Source organism: Saccopteryx leptura, chromosome 2, assembly GCF_036850995.1.
Source record: "Saccopteryx leptura isolate mSacLep1 chromosome 2, mSacLep1_pri_phased_curated, whole genome shotgun sequence".
Classification (NCBI taxonomy): Eukaryota; Metazoa; Chordata; class Mammalia; order Chiroptera; family Emballonuridae; genus Saccopteryx; species Saccopteryx leptura.
In genome coordinates, this window is record NC_089504.1 from 285,423,427 (window position 1) to 285,436,101 (window position 12,675).

The window sequence follows — 12,675 nt, forward strand, 5'->3', positions numbered from 1 at the left end:
GGACATAAGTTTTCAACTCCTTTGGGTAAATACCAAGGAGCATAATTGCTGGATCATGTGGTAAGAGTACGTTTAGTGTAAGAAAGCACTAAACTGTCTTTCAAAGTGGTTGTAACATTTTGCATTCCCACCAGCAATAAATGAGAGTTTCTTTTGCTCCACATCCTTGCCAACATTTGGTGTTGTCAGTGTTCCAGATTTTGGCCATTTAATAGGTGTATATTAGTATCTCATCATTTTTTTTGTTTGTTTGTTTTTGGCTGAGACAGAGAGAGGGACAGATAGGGACAGACAGACAGGAAGGGAAAGAGATGAGAAACATCAATTCTTCGTTGTGGTTCCTTAGTTGTTCATTGATTGCTTTCTCATATGTGCCTTGACCAGGGGGCTACAGCAGACTGTGTGACCCCTTGCTTGAGCCAGAGACCTTGGGCTCAAGCTGGTGAGCCTTGCTCAAACCAGATGAGCCTGCGCTCTAGCTGGCGACCTCAGGGTCTCGAACCTGGGTCTTCCATATCCCAGTCTGATGCTCTATCCATTGTGCCACCGCCTGGTCAGGCTCTCACCATTTTTTTTTTTTTAAAGAAAAACGTAGGGATTAACACACTCTTTTAATTTGTTCATAATTTTTTTTGTGTGTGTATTTTTCTGAAGCTGGAAACGGGGAGGCAGTCAGACAGACTCCCGCATGCGCCCGACCGGGATCCACCCGGCACGCCCACCAGGGGGCGACGCTCTGCCCATCCGGGGCGTTGCTCTGTCACGACCAGAGCCACTCTAGTGCCTGGAGCAGAGGCCAAGGAGCCATCCCCAGCGCCCCAGCCATCTTTTCCTCCAATGGAGCCTCGGCTGCGGGAGGGGAAGAGAGACACAGAGAGGAAGGAGAGGGGGAGGGATGGAGAAGCAGATGGGTGCCTCTCCTGTGTGCCCTGGCCGGGAATCGAACCCGGGACTTCCGCACACCAGACCGACGCTCCACCACTGAGCCAACCGGCCAGGGCCTGTTTATAAATATTTTTAAGGTTTAAAAGTGTTTGAAGTTCATAATTCCTAGTAGGAAAACATTACCTGAATGAATACCCTAATGTCAAACTACTGTAGAATGTTACAGCTGCATTTAGGGTAGAGGGTTAGGGATTCTCTTCAAAGCACCTCAGCTTTCTTCTGAGATCAGAGAACACTGGTTTGTATTCTTGCAACATCCATGGGGTGATATAAGTTGCTTTTCCTTCAGCAAGGGCTTTATTATTCAGATGGGAATTAAGCTGACAGTTTAGTGATGAGATTCATAAGCTTTGGGCTACTGATAGCTTAACATATTTGCCAGGTTCTGGGCTATATCATGGAAGGCCACCTAACTTCTGTATTCTTGCGGCTGCAAGAACCCCCGGATTACTAAGAATTTTGTTGATCCCAGGCATTACTGCCAGACCAGGCACGTCCCCTCCCATTCCAGGCATGCCCCCAGCAGAGCTACCTGGAAAAGAGTCATACTGAGAGCTCCTAATTATGGTCTGGCTTTGTCCTCCCTCTGATCTCTCTCATATTCCTCCCGAACCTTCTTAACCTTTTCCATTCTTTCTTTGATCTCTTGCTCTTCACCTTATCACTTTCTCCGATGTTCTGCAATTTTCTGTGCCCTTGGTTGAACTTCTTTTAGCATTGCACTAACATCTAGGTCATAATCCAATTTACACACAAGGGGCTGCTTCTTCCCAATGGCCCAGAAGGCTGTGCACTTTTCCTTGCCACTTGTAAGGCTGAGCTGAATCAGGATTTATTTCAGTAGCTATGCCAGTCTCGAATGGCAGCATTTGGCTCCTGTAATTTGACAAAGACACTGGGTCTCTTGGGATTTAGAATGGCCAAGTGAGGCTTCAGCTTGATGGTCAACAAACCCATGGCTTTCTGTGGTTCACCATCATTTTGGGCATCAATGACAACCACTTTTTTTTTTTTAATCATCATTTGCCTGATCTCTCCTTGGTTATCTCTACATTTTTATCTTATTTCTTTTTTTTGTTTGTTTTTTCATTTTTCCGAAGCTGGAAACGGGGAGGCAGTCAGACAGACTCCCGCATGCGCCCGACCGGGATCCACCCGCATGCCTACCAGGGGGCGATGTTCTGCCCCTCTGCATCCAGAGGGGCGCCACTCCATTGCATCCAGAGCCACTCTAGTGCCTGAGGCAGAGGCCACAGAGCCATCCCCAGCGCCCGGGCCATCTCTGCTCCAATGGAGCCTCGGCTGCGGGAGGGGAAGAGAGAGACAGAGAGGAAGGAGAGGGGGAGGGGTGGAGAAGCAGATGAGCGCTTCTCCTGCGTGCCCTGGCCGGGAATCGAACCCGGGACTCCCGCATGCCAGGCCGATGCTCTACCGCTGAGCCAACCGGCCAGGGCCATTTATCTTATTTCTTGAGGGGCATCAGTGTCTGGTTCAATCATACTTTCATTGTCAATTTCAGGATCACTTTCCTCACTTGATGGTTCCTCTGTCCTTATGTTTTCCTCTGCCTTCTTACAATGTTTTTTTTCCTTGATATTCTGATTTAGTTTTTTTTTTTTAATTTTTTATTTTTTATTTTATTTTTTTTACAGAGACAGTGAGTCAGAGAGAGGGATAGACAGGGACAGACAGACAGGAACGGAGAGAGATGAGAAGCATCAATCATTAGTTTTTCATTGCGTGTTGCAACACCTTAGTTGTTCATTGATTGCCCTCTCATATGTGCCTTGACCGTGGGCCTCCAGCAGACCGAGCAACCCTTTGCTGGAGCCAGCGACCTTTGGTTCAAGCTCGTGGGCTCTTGCTCAAACCAGATGAGCCCGCGCTCAAGCTGGCGACCTCAGGGTCTCAAACCTGGGTCCTCGGCATCCCGGTTCGATGCTCTATCCACTGCGCCACCGCCTGGTCAGGCTAGTTTTATGAGTAGCAGGTGGTTTTTTACTACCGCCACAAATTCTCTCCATCTACTCTGTAAGGAAGTGTTATTTCCCCATTGTGCAGAATGCTCAGATCCTGCTTACACATGTTCATGTAGGCCTGAAGCTGGGTGGGGTGGGTGGGGTGGGCTGGTCCATGGTCAGAAAACTGGGAAGCAGCAAGCTTGGCTGAGGCTGTGACCCAATTCCAGGGGACTAGGTAGAAGAAAGGGTGGCTGCCTTGATGCAGAACCTCATCATTGTTTTAATTTGCCTTTCTCTGATAAAATAGGATGTAGAGCAGGCGTCCCCAAACTATGGCCCACATGCGGCCATTTATCCGTCCCCGCTGCACTTCCGGAAGGGGCACCTCTTTCATTGGTGGTCAGTGAGAGGAGCATGGTATGTGGTGGCCCTCCAACGGTCTGAGGGACAGTGAACTGGCCCCCTGTGTAAAAAGTTTGGGGACCCCTGATAGAGCATCTTTTCTTTCTTTCTTTCGTTTTAAGATAAGTGTTTATTCCAGTGAGAATTCCTTTTTCTTTTTTTTTTCTTTTTTTTTTTTTGTGTGGCAGAGACAGAGTCAGAGACAGGGACAGAGGACAGACAGACAGGAAGGGAGAGAGATGAGAAACATCAATTCTTTGTTGCGGTTCCTTAGTTGTTCATTGATTGCTTTCTCATATGTGCCCTGACGGGGGTGGGGGTGGGGGGGTGGTTTACAGCAGACCGAGTGAGCTAGATGAGCACTTGAATTATCAGGGAGGGGTTACTTCATAAATTTTAAAGTGGCACACCTGAAACTAATATAAACTAATATTGTCAACTATAATTAAAAATATAAACTAAATAAATAAATAAAAATAAACAGACCTTACACTCCTCACAAAAATCAACTCGAAATGGAGCATCAACCTAAATGTAAAACACAAAACTATAAAAATTCTTTGAAGATAACATAGACCCCTTGCTCGAGCCAGCGACCTTGGGTCCAAGCTGGTGAGTTTTGCTCAAACCAGATGAGCCCGCGCTCAAGCTGGCGACCTCGGGGTCTCGAACCTGGGTCCTCCACATCCCAGTCCGACACTATTCACTGCGCCACCGCCTGGTCAGGCGTGGAGCATCTTTTCATATGCTTATTTGCCATCTATATATCTTCTCTGGTGAGATGTCTTTTAAGGTCTTTGGCCCATTTTTTAATTGGGTTGCTTGTTTTCTTACTGGGTTTTGACAATTTGTGTATCGTAGATAAAAATTCTTTATTTGGTACACCTTTTGCAAATATTTTCTCCCTGTCTGTGGCTTGTCTTCTCACTCTCCTGACATTGTCTTTTGTAGAGCAGAAGTTTTTAATATTAGTGAAATCCAGCTTATTAACTATTTCAAGGATTAAGGATTATGCCTTTCTTGTATCTAAAAGTCATTGCCATACCCAAGGTCATCTAGGTTTTCTTCCATTTTATCTTCAAAGAATTTTTATAGTTTTGTGTTTTACATTTAGGTTGATGCTCCATTTCGAGTTGATTTTTGTGAAGAGTGTAAGGTCTGTGTTTATTTTTATTTATTTAGTTTATTTATATTTTTAATTATAGTTGACAATATTAGTTTATATTAGTTTCAGGTGTGCCACTTTAAAATTTATGAAGTAACCCCTCCCTGATAACTCAAGTGCTCACCTAGCACCATACATAGTTATTACAATATTGACTAGGTCTGTGTTTAGATTCATTTTTTGCAAGTGAATATTCAATTCCAGCAGCATTTGTTGAAGAGACTGATTTTGCTCTATTGTACTGCCTTTACTCCTTTGTCAAAGATCAGGTGACTATATTTACCTGGGTCTATTTCTGGGCTCTCTATTTCAGTTCATTATCTATTTATCTATTCCAGGGGTCAGGAACCTATGGCTCTCGAGACAGATGTGGCTCTTGATGGCTGCATCTGGCTCGCAGACAAATCTTTAATAAAAAAAAATAACATTAAAAATATAAAACAGCCTGACCAGGTGGTGGCGCAGTGGCTAGAGCATCGGACTGGGATGCAGAGGACCCAGGTTTGAGACTCCAAGGTCTCCAGCTTGAGTGCGGGCTCATCTGGTTTGAGCAAAGCTCACCAGCTTGGACCCAAGGTCGCTGGCTTGAGCAAGGGGTTACTCGATCTGCTGAAGGCCCATGGTCAAGGCACATATGAGAAAGTAATCAATGAACAATTAAGGTGCTGCAACAAAAAACTGATGATTGATGCTTCTCATCTCTCTCCGTTCCTGTCTGTCTGTCCTATCTATCCCTCTCTCTGACTCTCTCTGTCTCTGTAAAAAAAATATATATATATGTAATACATAAAACATTCTTATGTATTACAATCCATTCATTTCCACCGCTCATGTTCATGGTTGCAGGTGGCTGGAGCCAATCACAGCTGTCCTCCGGGACAACACCAAATTTTTATTGGATAATGCCTAACGTACACAGGTCGTTGTATGGCTCTCACGGAATTACATTTTAAATATGTGGCGTTCGTGGCTCTCAGCCAAAAAGGTTCCCGACCCCTGGTTTATTCTCTCACTGTTTTGATTACAGTGGCTAAGTAAGGTAGCATCAGTCCTCTAACTCTGTTCTTTTCCTTCAATATTTTGTTGGCTCCTTCAATATGTTGTATGGGTTTATTGCCTCTCCATATGAACTTTAGAATCAGTATGTAATTTTCACAAAATAATTTGCTGGGATCTTGATTTGGATTGTGTTGAATCTATAGTTCAAGTTGGAAAGAAATAACATCTTGACAAAATTATGTCTTTCTATTCTTGAACACAGAATGTCTCTCAATTATTTAGTTCTTTCATTTTTCTCATCAGAGTTTTATAGTTTTCCTCATATAGATCTTGTACATATTTTGTTAGATTTATACTTAAGTTTGCAATTTTGGGGGATGCTCATTTATTTTTTATTTTATTATTTTTTCTGAAGTTGGAAACAGGGAGGCAGACAGACTCCCGCATGTGCCCGACCGGGATCCACCCAGCACGCCCACCAGGGGGCATGCTCTGCCCATCTGGGGCGTTGCTCTGTTGCAACTAGAGCCATTCCAGCGCCTGAGTCAGAGGCCACAGAGCCATCCTCAGTGCCCGGGGCAACTTTGCTCCAATAGAGCCTTGGCTGCGGGAGGGGAAGAGAGAGACAGAGAGGAAGGAGAGGGGGAGGGGTGGAGAAGCAGATGGGCGCTTCTCCTGTGTGCCCTGGCCGGGAATCGAACCCAGGACTCCTGCACGCCAGGCCGACACTCTACCACTGAGCCAACCGGTCAGGGCCGGGGGATGCTCATTTAAATGCTGCTGTTTTTAATTTCAAATTCTATTTGTTACTGATATATAGGAAAGCAATTGACATATATATTAACCGTGTATTCTGAAATCTTGCTATAAATATAATTGTTTATTAATTCCAGGGGGTTTTTTGGTTGCATTTCTTCAGATTTTTTACATAGACAATTATGCCTTCTGTGAACAAAACAGTATCACATCCTTTTATCCCCGTACCTACCTCAATACATAGCTCTAAACTAGGTGAAAATTTGCTTATATAACCACAATGTCATTATAATGCCCAACCAAGTTACCTATTAATTCTTGGAAGATCAATACTGCGACTATTTTCAGATTTTCCTGATTATCTTTTAAAAAAATCTATTTTTACATCTGGTCACAATGTCTCTTAAGTCTTCTTTAATCTAGAATAACCCATCTTCCCTTTTTAGTTATTTTTAAATTTATTAAATTATTGATTTAGAGAAAGAGAGGAAAGGGGGGTAAGAGAGTGAGAAAGAAACATTGATTAGGTTTTTTTGTTTGTTTTTGTTTTTTAGTGAGAGGAGACAGACTCCCACATGCACCCTGACCAGGATCCACCCGGCAAGTCCACTAGGGGGTGATGCTCTGCCCATCTGGGGCACTTACTCTGTTGCAACCCGAGTCATTTTTTAATGCCTGAGGTCGAGGCAATGGAGTCATCCTCAGTGCCAGGGGCCAACTCACTCTAATTGAACCATTGGAGGAAAAGAGAGAGCCAGAGAGAGAGAAGCGAGAGGTGGAGGGGAGGAGAAGCAGATGGGCACTTCTCCTGTGTGCCCTGACTGAGAATCGATCCCAGGACATCCACACACCAGGCCAACACTCTACCACTGAACCAACCATCCAGGGCCAAAACACTGATTTGTTGTTCCACTTGTTTATGCATTCATGTGTTGATAATTGTATGTGCCCTGACTGAGCATTGAACTTGCAACCTTGGCATATCAGGACAACATTCTAACCAACTGAACTACTGGGCCAGGGTTTGTTTTTAATTCTTTATGTCATTGACTTGTTGAAGAAACATGGTTATTTGCTCTGTAGAGAACATCCTACATTCTGGCTTTGTCTTTGCTTTTGCATTCAACTTGTTCCTCTATACACCATATTTCCTGTAAATGGCTGTTGGCTCTAAAGGCAGATTAAATGCTTACTTCTTTCTTTTTTGTCAATACTATATTTTTAATGTTTTCTAAAAAGGTAGGTAACAACCTGACCCGGCAGTGGTGCAATGGATAGAGCATCGGACTGGGACACTGAGGACCCAGGTTTGAAACCCTGAGGTCACCAGCTTGAGCACAGGCTCATCCAGCTTGAGCATGGGTTTACCAGCTTGAGTACGGGGTCGCTGGCTTGAGTGTGGGATCATAAACATGACTCCATGGTCTCTGGCTTGAGCCCAAAGGTTGTTGGCTTGGAAAATAAGGTCGCTGGCTTGAGCCCAAGGTCACTGGCTTGAGCAAGGAGTCACTCCCTCTGCTGGAGCCTGCCAGTCAAGGCACATATGAGAAAGCAATCAATGAACAACAAAGGAGCTGCAATGAAGAATTGATGCTTCTCATCTCTCTCCCTTTCTGTCTGTCTGTCCCTATCTGTGCCTCTCTCTGTTTCTGTCACACACACACACACACACACACACACACACACACACACACAGAAGAAATAAAAGGTAGGTAACATAGGGTGGACAGGAAATCAGGTGTCTTTGGCAGGAAAAGCATGAAGTGAGTTGTGACTGGCTCCATCTTTGAAAACAGTTCTTTTTCTATAGATTTTTTTATGTGAAGAAGTTTGGAAATCCCATGTGAGAAGTCCTTGTTCTCTACCTGTATAGCCATCAACGATAATAATACTTCACATTTATATTCAAAGTGTTCTCACATAGTTCATTTATTTTGGTAGATGCTTACTGACACACAGTACAGATGGTAGTATCTTCATTTTGAAGATTATGTGGCCCTGGCCAGTTGGCTCAGTGGTCAAGCATCAGTTCGGCATGTGGATGTCTTGGGTTCAATTCCCTGTTGGGGCACACAGGAGAAGTGCCCATCTGCTTTTTCACACCTCCCCCTCCTCTCGCATCTCTCTTTCTCTCTCTCTCTCTCTTTCCCTTCCTGCAGCCATAGCTGTATTGGTATGAGTTGACCCCGGGCACTGAGGATGGCCCCAAGACCTCCTCCACAGGTGCTAAGAAGAGCTCAGTTGCTGAGCAACGGAGCAACACCCCAGATGGGTAGAGCATCTCCCCCTACTGGGCTTGCTGGGTAGATCCTGGTTGGGGCGCATGCGGCAGTCTGTCTCTGCTTCCCTGCCTCACACTGAATTGAAAAAAATGGATTATGCAACTGAAGCTCAAGTGAAGTAGCAGAAATGGTGTGGAAAATATAGCTTCTGATTCCAAGGGCTATGACCTTTTTTTCCCTTTGTGCTGCTTCCCTTCCATCAGCCCTGGGTGTTCCCCCCCTACCCTCACTACCATCAAAGGTGGGTTTTGGGCCATGTACATAATTCACTCAGGCCTATATGACCTTTCTGTAACTGAGTTCTCAGAGAATATGCAGAATGAGAGAAGTGAGCAAATTCATTTTTGTTTAACAGTCAAATGCATAACCAGACTGAGTGAGAGGTTATGTCATGTAACAGATAGGAGCCTCTTTAAGCCCTACTGAATGTGGACAGATTTAGGATCTGTCAGGAGAGAATTTCTGGGATAGGTGGGGGCTAAGGATTAGCCAGTTCAGGTGTCTGGAGCAGCTTGGGAGAATATGGAAACAGCCAGGCAATGGGCAGAGAGGGGAGCTGGGAACAGAGCAAGAATAGGAGGTAGGAGAGTCAGAGGCTACTTAAAGGGAGAGAGGGAGGGAAGGTCCTGTGGTTAGAATGGACTGCAGTGGCTTGTCGGAGCAGGTGAGAAGGTGCTCTCTGCTCTTGTGCTCACAGCTGGATGGAGGCCTGCCTACAGGAGGAGCTCCCTTCCCCGGTGGAGCTGGAAGAGAGCCTCCGGAATGGAGTGCTGCTGGCCAAGCTGGGCCACTGTTTTGCACCCTCTGTGGTTCCCTTGAAGAAGATCTATGACGTGGAGCAGCTGCGGTACCAGGTAGGTAATAGAGGTTTCTGCCTTCCAACTTATTCCTCGCAGACTACCCCTTCTTCTCAAAGCTGTGTGAGTAGAGTGACCATATATTTTATTGTCCAAACCTGGATATTTTTGAAGATGAAAAAGGTGCTGCTAATCATTGCACTGGAACAACAGGTATCAAGTGGTGTCTCCCAGCCAGACCATGTGCATTATCCTTAGCAGCAAGGGACACTTGACAAGTGGGCTTTGAGATACCCCTGCTATGAAAACTTCTAAGAAGACTTTTCTACCCACAACCTCCACGCAGAGGCCGTGGGCTTTGCCCCCTGCAGGTATTTCCTGAGCACACTGCCCCCTCTGTGCCCTGGCAGCCTGACCTGCCTCTCCTTCCTGTCCTAGTTCTGCATTCCCATTTTCGAGGATGCCTTTCTATTCTTTTTTTTTTTTTTTTTCTGAAGCTGGAAACGGGGAGAGACAGTCAGACAGACTCCCGCATGCGCCCGACCGGGATCCACCCGGTACCCCCACCAGGGGCGAAGCTCTGCCCACCAGGGGGCGATGCTCTGCCCCTCCGGGGCGTCGCTCTGCCAAGACCAGAGCCACTCTAGTGCCTGAGGCAGAGGCCAAGGAGCCATCCCCAGCGCCCGGGCCATCTTTGCTCCAATGGAGCCTTGGCTGCGGGAGGGGAAGAGAGAGACAGAGAGGAAGGAGGGGGATGGAGAAGCAAATGGGCGCTTCTGTGTGCCCTGGCCAGGAATCGAACCCGGGTCCCCCGCACGCCAGGCCGACGCTCTACCACTGAGCCAACCGGCCAGGGCCAGAGGATGCCTTTCTAGATTGTTAGTCCCATCCCTGTGCCACCTCTCCCAAATGTCCATTCCTGGTGGTTTCTGGTGGTCTGTGTGTCTGTCTTGGGAGATGAAAAGTCCAATGGGAGGGTCCTCTGACTCCTCCACCACTTGAAAATCCGAGCAGTGGTCTGGCTCTGCTCATAGGGAACCCTGAGAACTGTGGAAATAGATTCTCTTCTCTTTCTTTCCCTTTCAGGCAACTGGCTTGCATTTCCGTCACACCGACAACATCAATTTTTGGCTCTCTGCAATAGCCCACATCGGTCTGCCTTCGGTAACAATGAGCCTCAAGATTGAGGTTTATCTTTACTATTCACCAGCCAACCCCTTCCCCAGCCCTCACCACACACAAATTTATCACTCTGGGACCCTTTAGCCTTTATCTCATGTGTTTTCTTTTTTTGTTTTTTGTTGTTATTGTTTTTTTGTATTTTTCTGAAGTGAGAAGCAGGGAGGCAGTCAGACAGACTCCCACATGAGCCCGACCGGGATCCACCCGGCATGCCCACCAGGGGGGTGATGCTCTGCCCATCTGGAGCATTGCTCCATTGCAACTGGAGCCATTCTAGCGCCTGAGGCGGAGGCCATGGTGCCATCCTCAGTGCCCAGGCCAACTTTGCTCTAGTGGAGCCTTGGCTGCAGGGGGGGAAGAGAGAGATAGAGAGAAAGGAGAGGGGGAAGGGTGGAGAAGCAGATGGGTTCTTTTCCTGTGTACCCTGGCCAGGAATTGAACCCAGGACTTCCACACGCCGGGCTGACACTCTACCACTGAGCCAACCAGCCAGGGCCCTCCATGTGTTTTCTAAACTAACTTAATCTAAGAGTTTAAGTTCCTTGGGGCTGTGTCTTTGAACCATGTTATTTGGTCTTTGTCTCCACTTCCCTGTGGGTAAAAAACAGGAGGTGAAGGCTCCCTGGCTCAAGTTTATTGTTTCCATTAGGCAGTGAGACCCCTGTGTAAAGCAGGTGATGGGGTTCATGTTGGCAGCCATCTTTCCACTGGAATTTCATAGCGTAAAGCAAGGGCACACCACATCACTAGGTGATAGACTGGAAGCCTAGGACCCAAATGCCAATTGGATACATGCTGCATATCCTCTTTGAATTTCAGTTGTCTTTTCATCTACAAAATATGTTTAGTGCCTGACTGGTAGTGGTACAGTGGACAGAATATCGACCTGGGACACTGAGGACCCAAGTTCAAAATTGCAAGGTCACCAGCTTAAGCACGGGCTTATCTGGCTTGAGCATAGGCTTGCCAGCTTGAGTGCAAGGTTGCCAATTTGAGCGTGAGATCATTGACATGATCCCATGGTAACTGACTTAAGCCCAGAGGTTGCTTGCTTGAATCCCAAAGTCACTGGCTTGAGCAAGGGGTCACTGGCTTGACTTGAGGCCCCAGTCAAGGCACGTATGAGAAGCAGTCAATGAACAACTAAAGTGATGCAACTACGAGTTGATGCTTCTCGTCATCTCTCTCCCTTCCTGTCACTCTCTCTCTCTCTCTCTTAAGAAAAAAAACAATAGGGACAGTAATCCCTGCCCTGTCTATCTTATAAAGTTGACTGGAGGATCACATGGTCTGTGTGAATTTTCTTTTTGAATTGTAAAGAGTTATACAAATAAGGCATGATAGGATTCTACAATGTATGATTTCTTTCTGCTTTTTCTTCATTGTAAAAGGGAATTATAAGACAAGGAAATAACAGTAAAGAAAGACACTTTGGTGGGAGGCAGGAGCAATAGAGGCCATGTGTCCTCAGTGGGGTTGGAATGCTTAGGTCTCTAGATTTGCTCATCTCTTACGAATCTAAAGTAACCAAGAGGTCCTGAGGTTAGACCTAATTATAGCTGCCAAGTGGCATGGAAAGCCATGCTTGGGGTAACTCAATTTCTCTTACGCCTCTGGCTTGGAGACAAGGATGACAACATACACACCCTGATCCCTTTGTGGTCCTTGGCAATGTATGTCTCACTGGGTCCTGTGTGGGAACATGGACAGCTCCCTAGCATGCCACCTTTCTGGCAGGAGTCCAGTGTGAGGGGCACAGGCTGATTATGTCTATAGGATGAACAAGGGGCCCATTTCTCCTGGAAGATATGGCCTGCATTCTATAACCTTGATATCCTTGTATAGTGTTTGGTTAATCTGGAGCTGTGTGTCTGTAACTGTGTCTTGGCTTAGTATGTGTGCCTAATGCCTTCTTTTACACTGGACTGGCTGTAAATGGTTAGGGAGACTGACCTAGAAGCCCAGGCAATGAAGGAGCACACACTCAGGTTGGAGAGAAAGACCCATTACTTAGCCCCTTCTCTCCATAGCTGGTGCTGCTTTAAGGTCTCTACAGGCAGTAATTGCTGGTTTCCCCTCCAGACCTTCTTCCCAGAGACCACTGACATCTATGACAAGAAGAACATGCCCCGAGTGATCTACTGCATCCATGCGCTCAGGTGAGAGACCCCAAATTTCTGTCATCC

General features: G+C 46.3%; 1 protein-coding gene and 1 pseudogene across 1 annotated transcript in view; one reads left to right on the top strand and one right to left on the bottom strand.

The window, feature by feature from the left end:
• Positions 1-12,675, top strand: part of IQGAP3 (IQ motif containing GTPase activating protein 3) — a 54,628-nt gene that overhangs the window by 8,081 nt on the left and 33,872 nt on the right. The window contains exons 3-5 of the mRNA XM_066362175.1: positions 9,208-9,364; positions 10,394-10,471; positions 12,572-12,648. Coding sequence (XP_066218272.1) covers positions 9,208-9,364; positions 10,394-10,471; positions 12,572-12,648 — 312 coding nt within the window. The remainder of the gene's footprint in view (positions 1-9,207; positions 9,365-10,393; positions 10,472-12,571; positions 12,649-12,675) is intronic.
• Positions 1,261-8,105, bottom strand: LOC136393997 (hsc70-interacting protein-like; annotated as a pseudogene).